We start from the raw sequence: 22,407 nt of genomic DNA, 5'->3' as shown, positions 1-22,407 counted from the left end.
AGCCTTTCCACCTGCAGGCTTTTGTCAAGCCTTTGCCTGTTACACTTGTGTGAAACACCACTAAGCAAAGCCAGACAAAGATGGATATTTTTACTGAATACTACAATAAGTAACAGAAAGAAGGAATGTAGAAAACACAGTACTGACTTAGACATATTTTTAAATTAATTTGAAGCTAATAAAGAAACTTTGGTGCATCCTAAAATTTACCATGGCAATTTAGTGAAAGGAGGGAAAAGAAAGGAAATCAGGGGACACACTGCAGAACTTAGTACCTGCCCGCCTCAAGCTCTGTGCTCTGACTGTAATTTCAGTCAAGGTTGTAAGTGGTAGAGTCGGAATACTTAGTTGCCAACTCAGGGAAGAGAACAAATGCTTCCAGAAAAGCTGAGAGTAACCATCATTAATCATTTTCAGTACTTATTTCCTTTAACATCCTGCTGGACATTCATTGAAGTTCTGCTGGTGATTATGGCTGTTGCAAGAGAAAAACCATAGTCCAGATACCTACTTTGGAGGTTAATCCAAGTTTCAAACCACTGTCTAGCCACATGAGCAGACCTCACTCTCAGCAAACTGCTAAAACCTAAGAAAAAATTTTGCGGATCCCAGCAAAAGAAGTTACAAGAAGTCTTTTATATAACTTGATATACTCTTACTCCCAAATGAACGCAGGATCTTTTAATAAAAACATCCAACACAGGACTACCAAGATCTTTCAGTCAACTTGATCTTCCTTCATTGGAAGAACAGGTTTCAATGTGTTTTTATAGTTAAGACTACAGGGCAGGATCCTACTTTTTTACATCCCATTGAGAGGAGAGGTACTATCAACTCTCTTCTCTACCAGACAAGTAAATTACTTTTCAAGACAGCCATGTTCATCTGGCCAGTCACAGAGGAAGAACACTTGTCCAGCCAGCTTCTCACTTCAAGGGACAGCAAGTTTGCAGGAAAACTGTTTTCCTCCTTGCCAACCAAAAAACCCATGTAAGCTACTTTTGATAGCCAGTTTACCAATACAGAACACCCCATAAGTCCATTATTTTAAGCAAAGAGGTAATGAATTTAGGTACACAGAAGTTAGGAAAACTATTTTCTTTGGTTCTAGGGCAAATACTGCATAAGCACCTGCTCTCAGTAATAAGCGAGCAGCAGTTGGCCCAGGGGCAGGGCCAGAAGATAACAGAGAAATTATCAAACTTCATACACACTCTAGGAAAAGATTTATTTGTGTCAGTCAATAATCCAGACAATTCGCAGGTATGAGAGATCCAAGAAGGGATATGCAGATAGAGGCCATTTAACTTGCTCTTTGCATTTTACACCACCAAGATTGAGCAAACTAGGAAGCAGCAGGTCTACTGAAGTAAACCAGTGGCAGAAAGCAGAGCACGTAATATTGGCCTAAGCTACAAAGCAGTGCTCTTTCTATACAGAGGTGAAGCTGAACAGACTGGAGAATTTTCATCTCAAGTACAAGGTACCAATTTTCAAGCAACTGAAATACAAAAGGGCTGTACATTATGAGGGTGGAAACACACACAATGAGCAGAGTACCGTGAACTAAAATTAGAAAAAAACCCAGCATGTAATATCATGTGGTGACTTACAAACGTGTCTAATCTAGTCGTGATCTTGGGGCTAATGAGAAGAAACACAGCAAAATTTTTAGAAAAGTTCAGTACAAAAATGTAATTGAAATGCAGGAGCAAAACAACAATTTGAATAGTGTTACAGAAACACAATAGAGATAATATCTTCCATTGAAATTTCAATCAAGCAGCAAAGAAAAGCTGAGCTCAGGCAAGAGACAGAAACAATGAAAGTTTTATCATAGTCTTACTTCAAATTTCTGCACCATCAAGTGCTCTTATTTCCTCTTATTTTCCTGTGCCTTCCTGTATCCCCACCACCACATCTGTAGACTCAGTCCTCTTTCCTGCCACCTATTAATTCTGAAATTTAAGAAAATCTTTTCCTCTTTCACATTTAAAGATAATACTAAAGTTCCTATTTAAGTAGAGGAACCCAAATACTTTCTATTTCTGTTTCAATTCTAAAAACAGGTCCCCTGTTAACCAACTGTTTTGTAGAGTGTGGTTGTATAAATACCTGTGAAGCGCTCTAAAATACCATGCTTCCCCATGTATCATTTTAAATTCCACAAGCACATGAATGGATCTAATAGTAAAGCTCTTCACATGTGACCGAACAGAGAGACAGGGAAAAAGATGGTGTTGAAAACTTACCAGGGATTTTGTGCAATAAAACCTAACAAAGAAAAGGAGATATGTCAACAGGAAGAAAGGGGATAAAACAATCCAAAGAGTACTTAAATAACTCAGATATATCAAAACCAGAGGAAAAAAATATGGAGAACATGTAAAAAGACAAAAAGTGGTTATGGGAAGAAGAAAGGCAAAAGGGTCCATCACCAGTTTAAGTGGGGTTACAAACAAAAGGTGCTGGTAACAATTTGTGGAAAATGCTGTTCTCTGATTCATTTACTAATGTCACAAGTAAACGTGAACAAATGGTATCTGATTTAAAATGCGGGTAAAAAAATACTATTTCCTCTTCATGTAAAAAAAATAGGTGCGAAACAGGTTTCCTATGACAACATATGAAGGGACTGTTCTTTCAAGATCAGAATAGAGGATAGAAGAATTAAACAGACCCCCCCCAAACCATATTACGGATAGATTGAATACTTCTTTGAACCCTGTGCTTCTTGAAATGACTAGCAGTTAGATTTTTTCACTGCTGACTTCAAAGGAATAAAAACAACAGACAAGATATGACTATTGTACTGGCATTTAAGTGTGGTGTTTCCCTCTGTGATGCAGTCTATGACTGAATCTGTATTTGAATCTACAGGTACATGCACTCAGTAGCATGTTACAAATTTCCAAAATAAGCATAAAGGAATGTTGTGGAGGTTTGCAGGGAAGTATCCTAAGAGCATATTGCAATTATAACTGCAGTGTATGTTCTCATGAATTAAATGGAACTTTAATGGAAAAATAAATGTTGACTAAAACAGGAACATTTTCTCCCCAGAAGCAGAAAAATCTTCAATTCAAATGCCACATCTACACCTGGAGGTTATTGCATACCCCTCCATGTTAGCACCAGAAATACTGTCTAATATTTCAAAATGAAAGTTTTTCAATTTTCCAATTAAAGGATAGACAGACACTTTGTTAGTCAAAAACCTTAGATTCCCAGGGGGGGGAAAAAAAAAAATTACTCTGAAAAACTTTTTGAACTCTACAATAAAGTTTTAAAAAAGCTTTTAAAAAGATTTATACAAAATTCTACAAAATACGTAAAGCAAAAAAACTGCAAAATACATAAAAAGCCAAATGACATGGACAAAAGAATCCAAAATAGAGAATGTCCATCTGTTTCTAGAGTGCAGCCATAGCAGAAAAAGAATTCAAACCATCTCCTCAGCAATGCTGAGAAAAAACTTAAAATTTTCTGAAACAGTGATCTTACCTGCATTATTTTGACTCAAGTCTTCTTCATTACAAGACTAGCACAGAAGCAGTAATATTAATGCTAGAGATTTTAATTATTAGTATTCTGGAAATAAAAGTTGAAAACATAAACAAGTTACCTATGGGACTTTTTTTTCTGGGTTTTGGAGCATTTGTTATATGAAAACACCACCACAAAAGATACCTGCTGAACTTCAATCATGCAAATCATCTGCAGCTGTGTAAAAAATGTAGGGTCAAACCACCAGAAGAAAATGCCAACTAGATAAAAAATTTAAAATCAAAGGCAAAAGAGAACAAGTGTTTACTGGGCAGATGTGATTCAGAAAGAAGCTCTTTCCTAAAGATTCCTTAGATTTCTGCCAATGCCTTCTGTAGCAGCTTTTGAAGTTTTTAATCTTACACACACCAAAAGAAAGGAAATATAAAATATCTTTCCAGTCTCAGAAATGTAGAAACCAGTCTACATGATAACAATGAACTGGATCCATACGTGAAACTACAGAGGTAGGAGACAGAAGCTAAAAAGTAGTGCTTTTGGGAAAATGGCATATGTTCACAAAATAATGGGAAGAACAAGGTAAGTAGATTTGGCACATAAATAGCAAGGGAAAAGTCATCACCAGTAAAAGGTTGCTATCCTGACTCGAGTGGAACTGATCTGTGGTCTTCAAATGAAACACCTTTTACAGTGCTGTCAGTGCTGTGTAGAAATAGCTAAGCTGAGGAATGGAAAACTGCAGTATTTCTCTTCTAGGAAGTTGGACTTCAGAAATCTTCTGTAAAATAAAATTACTGATAAATTGAGTCAGTGACTGTGGGAGAGGTAGTAAAGTCTCCTCTTCACTTGAACAGATAAATCCCCATATGTAGTCTCATTCAAGTACTAACAGAAGCAGAGACCAAAAAGAGATTACTTTCATGAAAGAAGATGACATAATTTCTGTTTCAGAAAAGGCTATGTAAAAGCATGCCATTGCTACTGAAGTAACCACTGAGGAAACTGAAAAAGCAAAAACACATTTGTTGGCAAAATGATGCAAGATAACAGTTCTGCCAAATTTACATTTTGATTTTTAATATTTTTGTTAATACAGCAACCCTGTATTTGGGAGCAAAGTGCATTTTTAACCTTAAAAAGTTAACAAAAAAAAGGAAGCTTTAACAGGTATAATCCCATGTCAACAGTTTATTTTCAGTGCAAGTTAAAATACAGTTATTGCTTTAGTACACAGAATACACCTTCATTAGACTAGTCTCTGTTTTTGGAATACATATTCCCTTGTGAATTATCTGCTGCTAGAAGATGCAGTTTTACAAGCGTCAATGTGTCATGAGAGTGATCAACTGTGACACAAGCACTACATTGGAGAAGAGGGTACAGCAGGCTGAGAAACACCTGGCTTTAAGAATAACAGATTCTTCAGCTATTGGAGACTGGACATTAATCATTTGTACTCCATCACCAGTATCCTAACCTCCTCAAGACAGCACGTCAATGAGGCTGGTTGTGCCTTTGTATGAAGGCATCTTTCACAGAAAAGAGACTAGGAGTTTTAAGTTCTTTTACTCAACGTCTACAGTGAGATGCACTATGCATGACATACATTCTATGGCAAAATAAGCAGCAAACCCCGTTATTCCTCCTACCATGTACAAACAAGTAAACTTTTACAGAGGTTGTGGTAGTTTTTAAACAAAAGCCTGATTCATCTATCATACAGTTTTATGAATAGTCTTTTCTGCTGCTGAGTGAATGAAGAGAAACTTTTTTTGTGAGGGACAGATTGTCTAGAAGATTAGTGCAATTTACCACCTTTCACTACCAGAATTTATTCAGACCGATTGGAACCAGAATTATCACACGACATCCGGTCAGTAGAACTTGTTACCTAAATCAGCAGGGTTACCGGTTGCTACCACACAGATGTCCAAGTCACAGTAACTGGCACCAAAGAACCATGGACTGTACTAAACTGAAAAGTTAATTCACTTTTCACTCCTAAGCTCGAGTCCTCCTTTCAGTGCAAGGATGGCAAAGAGTAGACATGTCAGGAAAAATATTCTGATACTCTTCATGCCTACTAAATGCAACATTAATTTCTAAGATTCTTAATATGGCACTTCAAATTAAAAGTAAAATTAAATTCTAACTAGAATTCCCCAAATTGTTACTTTTCAAACATCACTACTAAACTATGTTTGTTAGATACTTGTGATAATTGCTGCTGTAACAAATCCTTTTAAGTAGTTTTCAGGAAAACCTGTCTCATGCCTATTCCTTACTTGCACTTTGGTATCTTGCAAAAAGTTAAAACAAACTTATTCAAATACCAACATACTACTGGAACAAAAGTTATTAATTTGGTCAAGAAAATATTTTGCAGTGGGTTAAAAATAACTTCTGGTATTTCTAGTAAATAAGTTCTGTGGAATAGAACACCATTATTTAGAATCTTCTTTGAATTTCAGTAAAGTGCTATGGCTTGCTACATGTTGCAGCGATGATACCTGGTGGGGGACAGTTCTGCAGAAACAACTTCAACCATTGTGCACAACACAGACAGACTTAACTGCCAGTATTTCCACCCAGACTTACTAGGAACAGACATCCGCATGGTAAAATTGTAGACTGAAACATACATAGTAAGTGCTCTCAAGAACAAAGACTGTATATTCCTTGAAGAATTCCATGACACAGGGAAAAGAAAATCACAGAGTGGGAGAGAAGCACACAGTATGTGAGGAAGCCTTTGAGCAAGCAGGATGGTTTGGGGTTTGGTGGGTTTTTTTTTTCCAGACAGGAAGCAGCAGTTACACCTCTACAAAAACGGCCGACAAGATTGCACCTGCTATTTAAAGGCTCCGCCATTCCAGTTTTATAATGTGAACACAGAAATTCTAAAGTTTAATACTAGCATTAAAATTTCTGGTTGCATTTTTATAAAAGCCCTGTTTGAAACTGTCAGCAAACACAATATATACTACAGAAATGACATGCTTACATAGGCGACTGGAATGATAATTTTTTTTCTCCATTCCTTTGGAAGCAAAGGATAGTCATGATAAGCTGGGGATGGTGTGAAATACAGAACCTACCTTTGCCCAAAGATCTCCAGAATAAAACTGCAGAATATAAATCTTTTTAATATAATAAAAGAATTGTCTGAGTGAATTTAGCATTGTACATTCCTAGTCTTAATACCGTATGCTTACTTGTAAGTCTCTGGAGAACAGGGACTTCCAAAAGGAGAATGGTGATCCACAGAAATCCATATTCATCAACATTATCGATATTCCTAATCACTAGATGTAGAAAACTAGCCAAGACAATAATGATTTTGAGAATATATGTATTCCAAAAAGAAAACATCTTATAAATTCATTTTAAGTGGGTGGAGTTCCTGCTAGGGCAGCAACAAAGAGTCATTGCTGTCTGAGGATTTAAGAGTATAAAGCAAGATCTGTAGGGAAAAGACATCTTAATATCCAACTATATCAGCTGACCTAAAATAAGCAAGTTGTTGTGTCCTTAAGACAGGTTGGTGTGGCTTTTATTTTTTTTTTAAAAAAAGCCAACAACAACAAAAAAAACCAACCAAAACACAACCCTTTTTTTTAACTATATCAGCTGGTCTAATTAAAAACATTACTTCTGCCTACAAATTATGCATGAATAAGAAAGAGCAGAAGGAAGATATAACAAAAAGGCAGGATTTTTCTTGACCAGGCACAAACAGCACGCAGTAACACAGTGCACCATACCAAGCTGCAGACCTAGTCAACCTTCAGAAAACAGAGATATCTTGCTAAAAATTTTTAGATCTTGTACTATGCTACATACAAGTATGCTCGATAGCTGTCCAGGTGGTATTTTCTGTGTGCAACAGCTCCTTGCTACTGATTAACTACAATTCAGAACGGGGAATTTTGTCTACAGATTTTGAAATATAGTGGTATTCCTTTCTAAACTCATCTGTAGTAGAACAACAGAACAAATCTGGCTTGGGCTTTTCAAGTGCTTGAAAAGTAGCATGTTTCAAGACACGGCAACTTCTACTTTCTTTTCTAACTTTAAGATAATTGCAGTCTCAAAATTATACTTAATATTGTGCAGTCTTCTGTTAATATGCTTAAACTTGAAAATTAATTAAATAGTTTTGTTTTAGACATAAAGGTCAGCCAAAACTTGGGATAAGTGTGGGCATAAATGATGAAATACACTATGTAGACCAGCTTTTGCTTGGAGGGGAAAAAAAAAAATCTGTAACACCCATTTCATCTAGACATAAAGGCTGGTGTTTGCGAAAATACCAGGTCTCTTATGGCTCCTCTGGAGAACTTAGAAACATGATCTAGAGAAATGCACCTTCAAGAACAGCAGTGACAAAGCAGATGGACAAACCTAGGCTCCTTTAGGAGTAAATCAGTTACCTAAATTACTTTTTTTCTTTTAAAGCAAACATTTTCAATCTATTTTAATTGTGCATATGCTTTAGAGCTTTACAACACTGCCTGTCCAATCTATTTCAGGGCTGCATAATTTTGAAACAAACAAGAAAGCAGCAACTAATATTAAGTCCATAAAATGTGCCGCTGGGTACCATTATAAAGGCTGTAGAGACTGACTGAAAATACATATGCATATATAACAATTGCATATATATCTATCTATATATGTATCTATAGATATCTTTTTACCTCACTTAACTACATAATCAGAAAAAGCTTTGAAGATGCTGACAGCATGCTATCAAATCTTCCATCTTATTTACAACAAATTTTCATTGCTTGTAGGAGGACTCTAAGCAATCCTTAAACTTCATAATGATTAAGTTGAACAAACTATCAATCACTGTGGGATGACCAAACATTTATCATCTCTGGAAAAATTTCCACTAAACATTTAACAAATCTTTCCAATCCAAATAGGTAGCATGCATTTCCTCAGGCATGTTAAAAGCTGGAAGAAAAACGAACTAAAAAAATAACGAACTTTTGATACAGTCTTTTGAAAATCAGTTCCTTATGTCATATACGCTGGTGTACAGCTGAAGGTAACTAAAAATTAAATCACTGGGATTCTTTGTTCTTTTGTTTCCCCTTTGGCAAAACAGAGGAATTCAGTATCATAAGATAACAGGGTAAGTCAGGTTGGAAGGAACCTCAGAAGTACCTTGTTCAACCTCCTGCTCAAAGCTATTGGGTCAGACCAATGTGCCCATGGGATTATCCAGTTTTATTTTAAAAATCTCCAAGGACAGAGACTGCACAATATCTAAAATTAAGCAAAACTCTCACACTGCTCAGTAAGAGAAGAGCTGAAGAAAAAAACCCAAAAAACAACCAACCAATCCCCAAAAAACACCCCACAAAAAAACAACCTACCAAACTGAAAGTGAGACCCTCCATCTCCCCAGTAAAAATGGCATTTTAAATGTGTTTTCCATTCGACTAGAGAATGAGATAAACTATTTTTAGAACTTTCAACTGTACTGCAATATTTATTTTTCTAATGGCAACATACCTGGAACACCAAATGAGTCTGAACTGAAACTTCTAGGAATTCCCATCAGACTTGTACTTAAGTGGGAAATTACTTACCTGTGAATACCATTTATACATCAATTTGTGCTATGTATCTCTAAATATTAAAGAATCATGAAAATTCTCTTTTCAAAGGAAAATGTTTTACTTTCATCTGAAACTCTATGTCCCATCTCAGGACAAGTTTCTCCCATGGGAAGTTTGTGGGTGGGGAAAAATCAGCTCTTCATTGAATTGAAAGAAGATACTCAGATTTTTTTTTTTTTTTTTTAAATCTTTAAGTGTCCTGATCATTTATAAAGCCAGGAAGAACCTCAACTTCTGATGAAAAATAGTTCTCAATGAGCATTAGGCCTTGCGTTAAGCAAGGAAGAATGCTGAAATCTTGCTACACAAACTCTCAGTCTGAGGACAGTAAAAACTTACCAGAGCTCCTCCTTCCTTAAATCTTAACACACACAGAAAAATAAAGCAGAATAGGATCATCTTGGAGAAGAAAGAAAAAAAGGCAGCTATAAACAGAAGTTCAAATGCAGAAGTATTGTATAAATATTTAGACTTACTTTTCCCTAACATGTAATAATAGCAATAATAGACTGGATCCTGAGCTACGTTTTTTCATCAATTCATCCCACTCTTTGAGGGGTAGAATAGCTACAGTGAACTTCCTAATTTATTAGGTGTTATGAGTCCTTTTAGAGGAAGGTTTTTTAAAGTGAGGTTTAAAAAGTAATATTTTAATATAACATTTAAAGTATTTTCATGCTCCATCATTCTAAATAAAAAGGCAAAGAAAAAAGCTATTGCACGTATGGTAGAAAATATGCATCTGCCAGCACACACCGAAAAGCTGGGTTTGCTTTTTACTAAAAGATATGTTTTTTCCCCAATTTTAAGTAGCCAAGGAAACACATTCCTCAGCTTTTTTGAATGGAATTTTTAAGTTTACTCTCTGAGATCTTGGGAACTTGGTAGAAGCACTTACTCCAATCCTGTTGCAGTTAACTTTCAGCTTCTCAGGTCAGGCTCGTACTTAAATAGCCATATTAAGTTCCCCCTAAAAGCTTATTCTCATGAGCAAAAAGCTACACACACAATTTCTATGAATGGTCAAAACCAGTTAAAGATAACTTTCTGTCTTCAAAGACAATATATGCAAGATACTTGCAGTCCTTGCCTTGTCTACACCAGAAAATTATACTGAAGTGATATAATATGTGGCTGTAGTTATATCTGGGATAGTTCTACCTACCTACATATCTTTATTGGAGCAAAATCAGTTTATATGCAATATGACAAATATTAAGAAAATATTGCATTTTAAAAAAAGATACGTAACTAACTCATGCTTTAAATTGTTGAACACAAGCCAGAATTTGATGGATTGAGTAATGTATCAAAATAATGTCTTGCAGAACTAGAAATATCAGATGCTTCCACTGAGATAATAATTACAAATAGTAATCCAAACTGTCTGGGATGGAAGAAGTGTTAAACTTAGTCCATGAAACTTTTTATAAGATAAAAATATTTTGTAAAGTTGTAGTTTTCTCCTATATAGCTGTACTTTTGATGCTTACAGCTGTGCTTCTTTGAAGCCAAGACTCTTAACAGCCCTATCATTTAATTTTAAAAAAAACTGTAAAAATACTTTCCACTATAAAATATGAATTTATAAAACTTCCAAGACAGTTACTTCACCTGCAATACACATACCTACTTTCAGCAATAAAAATCAAAATGTATTCCCTTGAAAAGTGTTTTATTTTCAACAAAAACCTTTTATCTGTAAGTTGCAAAATTAAATGACAGTTTGTATTTTCCCTGTGAAATGAATCTCAGTCACTTGGAAAGTTCCAGCACTGTACTTTGAAAATTAATGTTGATTACATGTTTGCATGCTTAATCTAATCAACCGCTTTTTGCAGAAGCGTGCAGCATGTATGTACCTTGATTATATTCTCAACTGAAGCAATCCAGAGCTAGCCTTAGGTCTGAAGAGCAACTATTAGATATTTCAGTTTTAGAGCTGTTAAATCGACAAAACTTGAGGTGGGGGCGGGGAAGGGGAATCCACATTACTTCTCAGGGACTAATAAAAAACATCAGGAGTTTTAATCAGCTGGTAGAGACAGCTTTCTCCTAGTTACAGTAGGAATAATGGCATCATTTGCTTCCTAATATAGCACTCCATACTCATCTTCTGAACGAATACAGAATGTGTTCCTAACTCTACTCAAACTCATCAACTTAAGTGTCTAAGAGTCATGACATAGAACATAAAATTTAAGAGATTAGGAAAAAAAGTGTATGTATATGGGTACTGTTATTACACATTTCCACACACTCACATTATAGTATATATACACAGACTCTTGGTACCTTACATACTGTCCATTTGTGTCTGAGTGTGTCATTCAGCCATAAAAATCCAGCCTCTTCTCTTGCTGCTCCAGCAAGTTGAGTTTGCCCAGATTTATCCCCACAATGCCAGGAGCACAACTTCCATTAGTTTCCACCACCTCATTCTTATCTCCTTGCTCACGCTGCCACTATCTTTTCCCAAGCATTACACCAGCTATTATTTTATTAAGTTTTTTTCATACTGACACAGCCTCTACACGTTCCTCCCATTTGCTATCCTTCTCATTTCCAGATACCTTTCACCCAGGTTTTTTTCAGGATTCTTATTTATCCCTTTCTCCTGGTCTGCTATACAATCCCATCTCAGCACATTCCCCAGTTTCTCTTTCGACTGTGTCTTCCTACAAATGCAACATGTGATGAGCAGGACTAGCTTTCTCATGAGAATGTAAGGCCAGGCAGGTATGGAAGAGAGAAAAAAATACCACCATGTTTTAGGGAAAACATTTGCAAGCTGTCTCCCCATATCCCAGTCCAGATGAAAGTGTAATCTTAAGTATGGGAACTGCCATGTTATTCATATGATAAAACTTGATGCAAAGTGTCTCACTACTAAAGCCAGAATATCACTCAGAGCTAAATGTACTATAATAGGAAATAATTTGAGTGTGCAGAATTGAAATGATGCAAAAGAAAATATCAAATGCTTTGCAAAGGCTATGCTCACCTAGATGCACAAAAGCTTTTAGTACAGTAACTACAGAATATGAAAAGAGGAAAGAAAAAAAAATAAATGTGGTCTGTTTAATCCACACACAAAAGAAAAGTGGAGTCAAGAAACTTTCCTTGCAGGCTTCTAAGGACTGACATGGATTATTTTCACCAGAGAACTCTGGGGTTTGTTTTTTGAAGAATTCTACCATTTATTCTGAAATAGCATATTTATTTCTGTAGTTACACTCTAGTAGGAAATGGTATGTCAGATGAAAGACTCAATTAAAAAAAATAAAGGAAGTACCCAATTCTGAGTATTTATCCACATAAGATTTTATCAGAGAAGATGAGTTACTAACATAACTTGCATTAAGACTAACTCCAGATGACTCTGTTTCTGTTGAGAACCTTTGATACAACAAATACTGGTGAGTAGATATGAGGAAGCCACCATTCTTAATGCATACAACCGGCATCCTTTTCAACAATTACACTCATGCTGAGAAAGGAAGACTGGTATCATCTCAGCATCAATATTTAGCGCCTCTGTAGTTTGGGACTTTTATCATTAGCACCAATGTAAACTGCTTAAAATAGTTTCTTCCTTCTCAATGACAATGAGCAGGGCTTGAGGACAAAGCTGACTGCTGCATCAATGGTTCTAACTGTAGGTGAAATCCTGACCTAACTATGCAGAGTATCGTGCCATACTATGTTTACCTCTATATGTAGTCACAACAGATGACAGTAAAGTTCTCACCACTGAAGTATTTATACTAATAAACCATAAACCAGAAGGTTTCACCTAGTTCAGTATTTATCTACCCCTTGCAATTATCACACAAAAGGAAGCACATGTAAGAAACCCTAATGATGCAATCGGGAAACGTCTTAAGGAAGTATTATGTATTTCAGCAGCACTAAGAGTTGGCTGTCCTGTGAAACATGAGGGTTTCTCAATATTCCTCCAAGCTTAACAAAACATATTTATTACAAGTATTAGCCTTTTTAATGTAAAATTTGCCCTTGGACTCAAAATGAGAGATTATATAACTTTCGGCTTCAGTATAATTTTCAGGGAGGAAAAGAGATTTCAAAATTGAATCTGAAATAATCTCATTCTCACAGAGCCTCTTCATTCTTGTCGCATGAAAAGTGTTGACAGAAGCGTCCGGTATAACTTTTATAGCATGGTTCTGTGGCTCATCTCTCGTGATCTCTTTCATTCATTCTTTGAGAATTCTGTATTCTTAGTTATTAACTTTTCAGGATTTTTAAAACACTAGATTCTAGATGAGAATCAGAACTCTAGTATGTTGTAATTCAACATTAGTCAGAACTGGACTGCAATATAAACCAAATGCTTTTAGGCATATCAGATGCAACCAGCTCCAACAGCAATCTTCAATACCCTCTAATTCTCCTGGCATTGTTTTAGGGAGCAGAGCAGAGGCGTCATGAAGCTACCTCCTAATCACCACCTTTTAATCACAGAAACTAAGGACCTCAAGTATAGTTGATCAAACAAAATTTTTGTCCAATCCAGAATACTTCACAAATAGAAACCTGATATTAAGTAAACAGAGCAGGAAGTTTCTTTCTCAACTCTCAGATGGATTTTTACATTTAATACAAATAGAACTGGATATTTTAACAAGTCTACCTCTAATAAAGTTTCCTATACAGAGAAAACCAAGACACTGTAGCCTTGAAAGTCATATTCAGGAATAAAACTGAGTTGCTAGATGACACCTGAACATTAGCAGCCTCAAGCAAGAAGAGATTGGATTCTTCCCATCTAGTGTAGGTTATACTCACCACCCTAGCAAGCAGCAATGACTGAGGTTATCTGTGAACTCAGGAAGGTGTATATGTATTCACACTCCAAGTCCTTGGTGTTACTTAACTCTGGAAAAAGTATACAGATACTAGGAAAATATATTTTGCATGGTAACTTCCATTTAGGAAGCTGGAAATTGTATACAATATTTCTAACTCTTAATCTCAAACAGGTAACAGAGAGGTTTCCTAAATGAGATGGAAAAGTGAATGAGACTGTGTAAAGAGTCCTCTATGCATGCAATGCCAAAGCAGCAGCATCAGGGCTGGCACAATGCATACAGCAGAACAAAAGGGCTCCTGCGTCACTAATTGTGCAAGTGATCTGAACTGTTTGTGAAGAAAAAAAACCTCAACAGATTCACTATTAACATCCCAGTGAGCGAGTTCTCTACCATTTGTGTCTAAAACACATGAAGAGTTTGATGCACAGCCAGAGTACAACTGTACCTCAAAAGACTTAACTGCAACTTAGACCTCTCCCTCATCCCAAACTTTGCCTTGACAATGAAGATTCACGAAGATCAGAGACCTGCAACATAAGCGGCCATACTAAAATCTACCAACAAAGATATTTAACTGATTCAATACTAGCATTTCAAACCAGCTCATCTTTAAGGTAAAAAATTCAAGGACTTGCCTTCTCTAGATTGACTATGGTTGGTGCCAGTATCAGCCAGGTCTCATCTCATCTTAGGCTACTGTTCTGAGGAAAAATCCTTCTAATATTCATTTGTGTAGAGATGCATCAGTAGACTAAAAGACGTATCAGATATACCTGAAATCCTAACAGCACAAAGAAGCAAGCCCCTACAAAGAACTGAAGGTTTAAACACTGTCTCCTTACAAGAAACCCAGTATCAACATACATGTATTTCTTGAATTTGCTGGGTTTTCTCTCCCTACTGAGACAAGGAAAACAACAGAAAAACCTCATATAAAGGGAAGAAAGATGGAAAAAGCAACATCATGATTTTTTTTTTTTCTTTTAAATTATCCCATATAGAGTTCAATTACGTTCCAGGAAAAGGTAACAGTTTTAGAAGCTACCTGCTTCAAAGGCTAAGATCTAGCTATGAATGTATATTTAAAAGTGAAGGACCAAACTGAAGATGTAGTTCTGGTTAATTCTGGTTCCTTTCAAGTACTGAACACATAATCTCTGAATTTAAGTACAGGGTTTGCTATTTGACTGAGGAAGCAGATGTCAAAAAACTTTGAAGAGATCCTTCACTTTCAGGCAGAAAGTGCAGAGTATACAAACCATACAATAGATTTTAACAACTGAACACTCTTCATATTATTTTATTTGCTAATGAAGATCCAGAAACAGCGTAGAAGGAAGAAATAAAAAATTCTCCAGTTATTTCAGTATGACTAGCTGCGGAGACACTTTTTCAGAACTTGTAAGCAGATGAAAATTTAAGTTTACTGTGACTGCTGTGACTTCTGCATGCACGTACACTGTAGGTGATGAGTTTTTGCAATGGTGTTATGCCTGAACAGGAAATTCCAGGCAGAGCAATGTTATTAAAGACAGGCAAAAGACTTTCCTTGGAGTAAATCTCATACTAGTAAGAAATTACATGTTGTTACGAACTGCAAATTTTAAATCCAGACAGAATATAAAGGAATCACGATTGCTTTTAATTGTTCAAGTTAGGATAAGAAAAAAATCTTTTGCCAAATCTACCATGTTGGCTGGAAGATCTTTTAGTGTATTACTCTATTTTACAGCCAGAAAACAGAAAAACTTATCTACAAAATATCTTATCAAATCCTGGGTTACCATCCTTCAGAGAGCTAGACAGAGTCACCCTCCCCAAAAGACCTATTTAAGCCAGGCAACCTTTCAAATCCTGGGAACACAGAGCTCGTCTAGACTTCTGAATGAAAATCTTAGTCCTCTCAAGCACATGTTTCTACTGGATTTTGTGTGTGTGACTGTGAAAGGAAGGAGAAGGAAGGACAGTGGAACTGACAACACTGAAATGTGTTCATAGCCTCCTAACCCATGATTTCACACTGGGAATAATTAAGGAATCATGCTAACTAATGATCTACCCAAAATGTTCTCAGGGATACGTCAGCGCAGACCCAATACCCAAAGATTCACAGCCACCAGTCAAAATCATGGTAACATTAATTTCTCAAGAAAAATAGAAGGACATCAAGCTTTTACTGCATACATTTTTTCACTAGATGTAATTAGCATGATTAAAAGCCATCAGTGTGTATGTTTTTATAGAAATGGGGGCTGTTTACATGAGTCCTGGCATTACCTTCACTGCAACTGTTTAAAGACCTGACGGTGTTTTGTTATAAATGTCATTATTGGAAATGCCTTTCAGAGTAACAGATTATTGACATGAAAACAACATATTGTTATACTATAGACTATTTTCTGTGTCTTGTTATTTTAACAAAAACATTTTTATTTTAACATCAGTTCGATGCCTACAAGTGCATCTTTGCAAGTGCACCAAACTGTGCTTGTTATCATCAAGATGGTAACATTACCAAAACTAACATAGGCAAAAACTACCAGTACAGAATTAGGAGTACAGCAGCTTTACTTCAAGAGAAGAGACAGTAATTGGGCCGAGTGGAAGCAAGCAGATTAGTGACTATGACAATGCCATTTCCCCCACCTTCAAGTTCTTCCAAGGTAATTCACTTGAAGATGAATTACTTAAAGATGGTTCCTCAAGGAATGGAAGATTTTAATCCTATTTATTCATTTATGATATTAAAAAGGAGCCTGATAAATTTGCACATACTTCTAACAAAACACCCAAGCTCCACCTGCTATGCCATGGAAAGCCACGGCAAAGCAACATAAATTAATAAAAAGCTGGGCAGCAAAGGAACTCTGAGCCAGATTAAACGAAAAAGATCCAGAATGTCTGACATTATGTATGAAGAACAAAACAGGGCCTCCTGTTTATTTTCATTTTGACAAATTAAAAGGAAGCTGGACATAGTTAATAAGTGTTTCTCATGCAGCCTACATAGTCATGGCTTTAACTACTGAAAAAAATGTGTATCTTACTGTAGACAGCTCAAAACTCCAGCAAAACCTTAAGAAGTAGTCCTATGTAATTTGTCACTTCCAATTTGTTTTTCCAATCCTCTTTGGAAGGTAAGACTAGAACTGTTCCTTCAGATCAGTTTCAAAGGGAACCATTTCATCAAATAATAGAGATAAATTATATTAGTTCATTCCAGTGCAAGCAAAAGCACTGTAACAAGTCTATAGAATTTTGTCCTTTCTAGATCAGCAAAGCTTATCCATGTACCTTTAATGCTCTTTACAGAACTGCTTTAAAAGCATCCCTTAGCATTAAAGTCCTCAAGCCTGTTTTTAAAAATCTGTTCCTTATTTTGTTACTGAAAAATCAGTAGGAATAATGGTACATTGATACTGTATCCCTGAGAGTGATAATCTTTTTTATGAAAACATCTGACTAGATTGATAGTTTCATTTGATTTTTATAATTCTGTGTGATAACCTGAAGCATACCTTAACACATTAAGTGAAGCTTTGGATCTAAACTACACTGTAGAATCCCTTCAACCTCACAGCACCAATATTAACCAGAACAGCTGAAGCATGGTTTGTGAAAGTAGGAAATAAAAAGCATTCCTTAGCATGGTATTTGATCTAAACACTTTTTGTATATAATGAAAAATATTTTTAATGAAGTACCACCAGAATTTTAGTTTACAGATCACTAACTTTGGAATGGCAATGACATGAGTATTTACACATTTTCAAGGCTGTACTAAACAAAGTTTTACAGGTCACACTCCTAAATATGTAAAAGCAGAATGCATGTGGAGAAGCAAAAAGCTGAAGATCAGTTTCCTAAAGCCATAACCTCTGAACTCCAAATAACAAAATGAAAGCTTGTATTTTCCACCAAGAAAGCTACCTAAGTGTTACCCATACAGCTCTTTCAAATATGTCTTCTGATCATGTTTAACAATAGTGCTAGGGACCAAAACCAAATCAAACTTGCAGGTTTTGCAGAAACATCCTCCCACCTCTAACACTTGCTTTGGGGCATTATTTTTGTTTTGTTGTGAGGGATTTTTTGGTGGTGGTGGTTGGGGTTTTTTTGTTTGTTTTTTCATATCTAACAGCAGAAACAAGGAATAATCTGCCCTGTCCAATTTTATCCAGAGATGTAAAGGTTTCAAAATATTTCCAACTGACTTAAAAGATGAAGTGTATTGTGGGTACATCATATAAGCAGAAGCAAAAATATTCTTTACAGAGCTATTTTGCAAACTAAGAAGTGTATATTGAGATGTTTAAACTGTAAGAGAACAAAGCATAATCCTATTTGAGATACAGTCACAATTACAATGTTCAAGTATGCAAGGCAACAGAAGGAAATGTAAGTTCTGTTCTTTATGGTCTAAATTAAATGCTTTACTCCTACTTTATGCAGAATGTTAAAAGAACGCAGAAGAATTGGAGGGGTTTTTATAATCTTGACAACTCTGCATGGAGGCAATCCCCATTTCCTCCACATAGTTTAAATGAGTAGTTAGTACAAACCTGGAGGAGGGTATAGAATGTGTTTAGTGCAGAATGATTTCTTTTGTAAAGCATCAAGCAAACCAGTCCCAAATCTGTCTGGGTCCTTCCAGAATAACAGGTATAAATGATATAGCCTAGAAATTTGCTTGCCAGCTCCTGCAAAGATCACATCTACCATAATGTCTATGCACAGGTTCTGTTAGAATATCATCATTGCAAGAACGCTGGAGCCCAATGTCTTTTCAAAGTAGTGGTGTTTAAGAGTAACGCATTAGTAAAACAAGAAGAGAGCTTAAGAGTCAAGAGAAATACAGAGAGCTCTACTTCATAAAATAATTAATGCAGGTCCAAGTTGAAAGCATGATTTTAGAAAAGAAAAATCCTTAGTTTAGGAAAGCACTGAACAAGCTCACACACCTAAAACTGGAATCCCATGTTTTTACTGCATACCTTCTTTACAGTTTATCTGCATGCCTACAACCCCCAAACCTCATGGCAGTGTTTAATATATTCTCCTATTAAATTGTGTGCTTTTGGCATCTTCTGCAAGAAAGGAGTAGTTGTCAGAAGCTATTGTTATTGCTCAGTAAGATTGCAACAAGAGAAGGAGAAAGCTCAATAAGGCCAGTGGAAAGGCACCAGAAGTTAGCGTACAGAGATGGTGGACAGAAAACTATTGAATCAAAGCTGGGATTATTTGCATGTGCTATACATGATGCGATCAAAATTTACTTCCTTTCTCTAAATGCTCTCCTCTTAAAGACCGAGAAAAAGTAACTACCTTGCCTCTGAAGAAATCAGAATGGAAAGCACTCCCATGAAAAGAATGGAATCCTCTGCATGAAGATGCATGTTCTGAAGTAAAAGTGGTCACAAAGATTAAGCTTTGGAGAAAGATAAGTGTATTCCTGATCCAGAAACAGCTATTTCTACCAACACGAGCAGTAGAAAAAATGTCCTTATATCCACCTCCATTGTTTAGAGCTTAAGTGGGCAGTAAACAGAGTAATGCCATTGTGAACTGCAGCCTATCTGAATATTATAAGGCACCTATAGCAGCAGCCAAACAAAAACTTGTTTGGAGGATTTAAGACAGGGATGTAATACAAAAATGTAGACAAGCTGATACTTCTGTATTGTGAACACCTAGTTAAAAAAAGGTTTTCCCCCTCCTGAAATACCCCAATCAGTACTTTTGGTACACATACCTCGAAGAATTCTCTCCTCATGGCAACGTAGAAAGTCCCAGATTCTAACAGTGCCGTCGTCAGAGCATGTAGCAAATTTATTATCCGTGGGTGAGAAACTGTTACATGAAGACACACAGCAGGGGAAAGAAGTCAGCATTTAACAGATTATCTATGCTTCTCAGACAGGGCAAAATTATACTGTAATGTGTTATACACTGAAAGATGCATTTGAACATAGGGACTTTTAAGTGAATATAGTGCCTGCCAAATGACACTTCATCACAAGACATGAATTTAGCATAGGATTACTATTGCATTACAGTCCCCTGTCAAATGAGGAAAAAATCCGGAATTTATTCTTAGCACCTTCCTACCTATGACTGCACACGGTAGCACCTTCTCTGCAGGATGAGAAGCAACATCAATATGATTTGGTAACTGTCACCCTAGATTTTCATGTTTGGTAATACGATAAGAAAGTGACACTGTGTAGAAGCACAGGAGAACAGTTCTTAGGGAAAAACTCCTCTTCAGCCACAGGTGCTTTGCAGCAGAGAAGCAAAAATAAGGGAAAGCTGGTCACAGGAAAATGCTAAACTGTTGAAAAAAAAATTGTATATAAAACAAGTGTACCACTACTGTAAAAGTAATTTGGAAAAAATCCCTCTTATTACACCCCATCAACACCATGAAAAGAATCCTACAGACACAGAAGCAGCTTCCAGATTGAGCAGTCAGTATCACTTGATGAAAGTCACTGGAAAAGCAAGGAGTTATTTAGCCATGTGATCAGGGCCAGAACATCTCCAGCAACTGACAGGCACTCACTTCCTTTCTGGTGCAGTGAAAGACCACGAGGGCGCCCTCGTGAAATCCTAGATCTTTATGATCAGGAAAGGGCTTAAAATAGTAGAGAAATTCAGTGTATGGCCATGATAGTCAGACAGTAACTGAATCCAATGTAAGCACTTCTCATAACCAAACTCTGGCAGAAAATGCTGCACCCTATCAAAGAAAAATGGTGACTTTAGTGGAAAGTGGTTTTGTGGCAGTGAACCTTTATCGCCAAGGGCCAGCACCTGAACCCGAAGAAACACTGCTTTAGCTTCATTTTGGATCTGCAGCTTCTCTTCAGGCTTACTTTAAAAACATTTCCATATCTTACTAAAGATTATGTGCAGTTTGCTTTAGAAACATCCTTCATTTACATCTTACTGATAGTATCACTTTAGATTCCATTTTTTATATAAATAGACATTTGCACAACTGAGGCATCAACACTGAACCAAGAGAATATCCTACAGTCTTCTTTTCAATGGCTTGCTTACAGTTTCAAGCTTGAAGAACCCATTCAGTATTAACATTAGACTTCTGTATGTGGCAGTCTGCGTGGGTATTTAGTATTACTGGAAGTCTTGGCTTCACCAAGCCAAGCAGTTCTTCACTTTATTTAGTGTTTTATTATTTTTGTGAGAACTATGCAGGTGTTTTATTTCTGAAGGCTTTATATTTTATTCAGTTAGATTATTAAAGACTGAATTCTTTATTTGGAATGAAATTGTTGTCTTACACAGTGCGTATAAAAAGGAATAACTGATACACATCGTCACCATATAAAAATGAAAAGAATACCAGTGCAAAATGCGGCAGACAAATACATCTCTAACATATTGCAGAGGCGGATACTGGGACAATACTGATTCAGAAAGGTGCCAGCAAAACGGTGAGAATGTGGAAACAAAAGAAAATATTGTGTTTATGTGGTGCAGGAAGTTTCCCAGAATCTGACAGAACCCATGCATTTCTGCACCCAGAATACACTTAGAGAACAGTCTAATCATGGCAATAGGTACTACAGAAAATGGTATATTGTGTATAAACCTGGCCTCTCTAATCGCCTCCTTATGTGCCTGGAACATCTTGACGTTGTTCATGTTGGACTGCCAGTATTTCACATATCCCCCGTGGTCTGCTGTCAGCATCCACATATCATTGTGTGACCAAGTCATAGCCCTTACAGGGCTGTCGTGAGCCTGTAAATTCAGAAACAAAATTTCTAGAAGACACGTTCAAATACTGTCTGACCACACAAACACAAAAGTTAGTAAAGTTCCTAGTTAACAGCTGCCACAAAGAAATTAAAACAATGATGATCTAGTTAGATTCAAAACGTTATTGTGGAAAAAAAGAATCCCTTACTTTGTATACAATGGTCTTCCAAATAATAAATGAAGAGTATTTGCATTGTTTGCAGAATGTTTCTTTATTATTACAAATACTCATAGTATGTTCTTGAGAACAGTTAGTACAGCATGTGGAGATGGAATGAGAAGTATTAAATGAATTGCCTATAGCCACAATCTGACATGTGGTCAGAGCAGAATAAAAACCTAAACACCTCTAAGGCTCCCACTACCACACTTAGACCACAGACCCATGATGAGCAGGGTGAAGATGTGTGCCTAGAACATGCTCCAAAACCTCAAGGAAATACACAGAATCTTGACAGATTAATTTACCTGCAATATCGTTTCAAAATTGAAAGTCAGTCCATTCCATAAAGTAAACTCTCCACTAGATGCACCAGTGACCAAGCGCCTCCCCTCAGGAGTCCACTGCAAAAGAAAAATTTAACTAAACTGTGCAAATATAATATTCAAATATTTCTTCACAATCCTCCAAATAAATCATAAGCTTC

General features: G+C 36.3%; 1 protein-coding gene across 1 annotated transcript in view; it reads right to left on the bottom strand.

Moving 5' to 3' along the window:
* The window catches only part of WDR33 (WD repeat domain 33), a 71,594-nt gene that overhangs the window by 28,174 nt on the left and 21,013 nt on the right, over window positions 1-22,407 (bottom strand). Inside the window, exons 5-7 of the mRNA XM_075716901.1 lie at window positions 22,229-22,324; window positions 21,591-21,742; window positions 19,728-19,825 (exon numbers count right to left, since the gene is read on the bottom strand). Of these exons, the coding sequence (XP_075573016.1) occupies window positions 19,728-19,825; window positions 21,591-21,742; window positions 22,229-22,324 (346 nt within the window). The remainder of the gene's footprint in view (window positions 1-19,727; window positions 19,826-21,590; window positions 21,743-22,228; window positions 22,325-22,407) is intronic.

The sequence above is a fragment of the Pelecanus crispus genome, chromosome 9 (genome assembly GCF_030463565.1).
Source record: "Pelecanus crispus isolate bPelCri1 chromosome 9, bPelCri1.pri, whole genome shotgun sequence".
Lineage (NCBI taxonomy): Eukaryota > Metazoa > Chordata > Aves > Pelecaniformes > Pelecanidae > Pelecanus > Pelecanus crispus.
The sequence above is the reverse complement of the archived record's forward strand: the minus strand, read 5'-3'. Positions and strand labels throughout refer to the sequence as shown.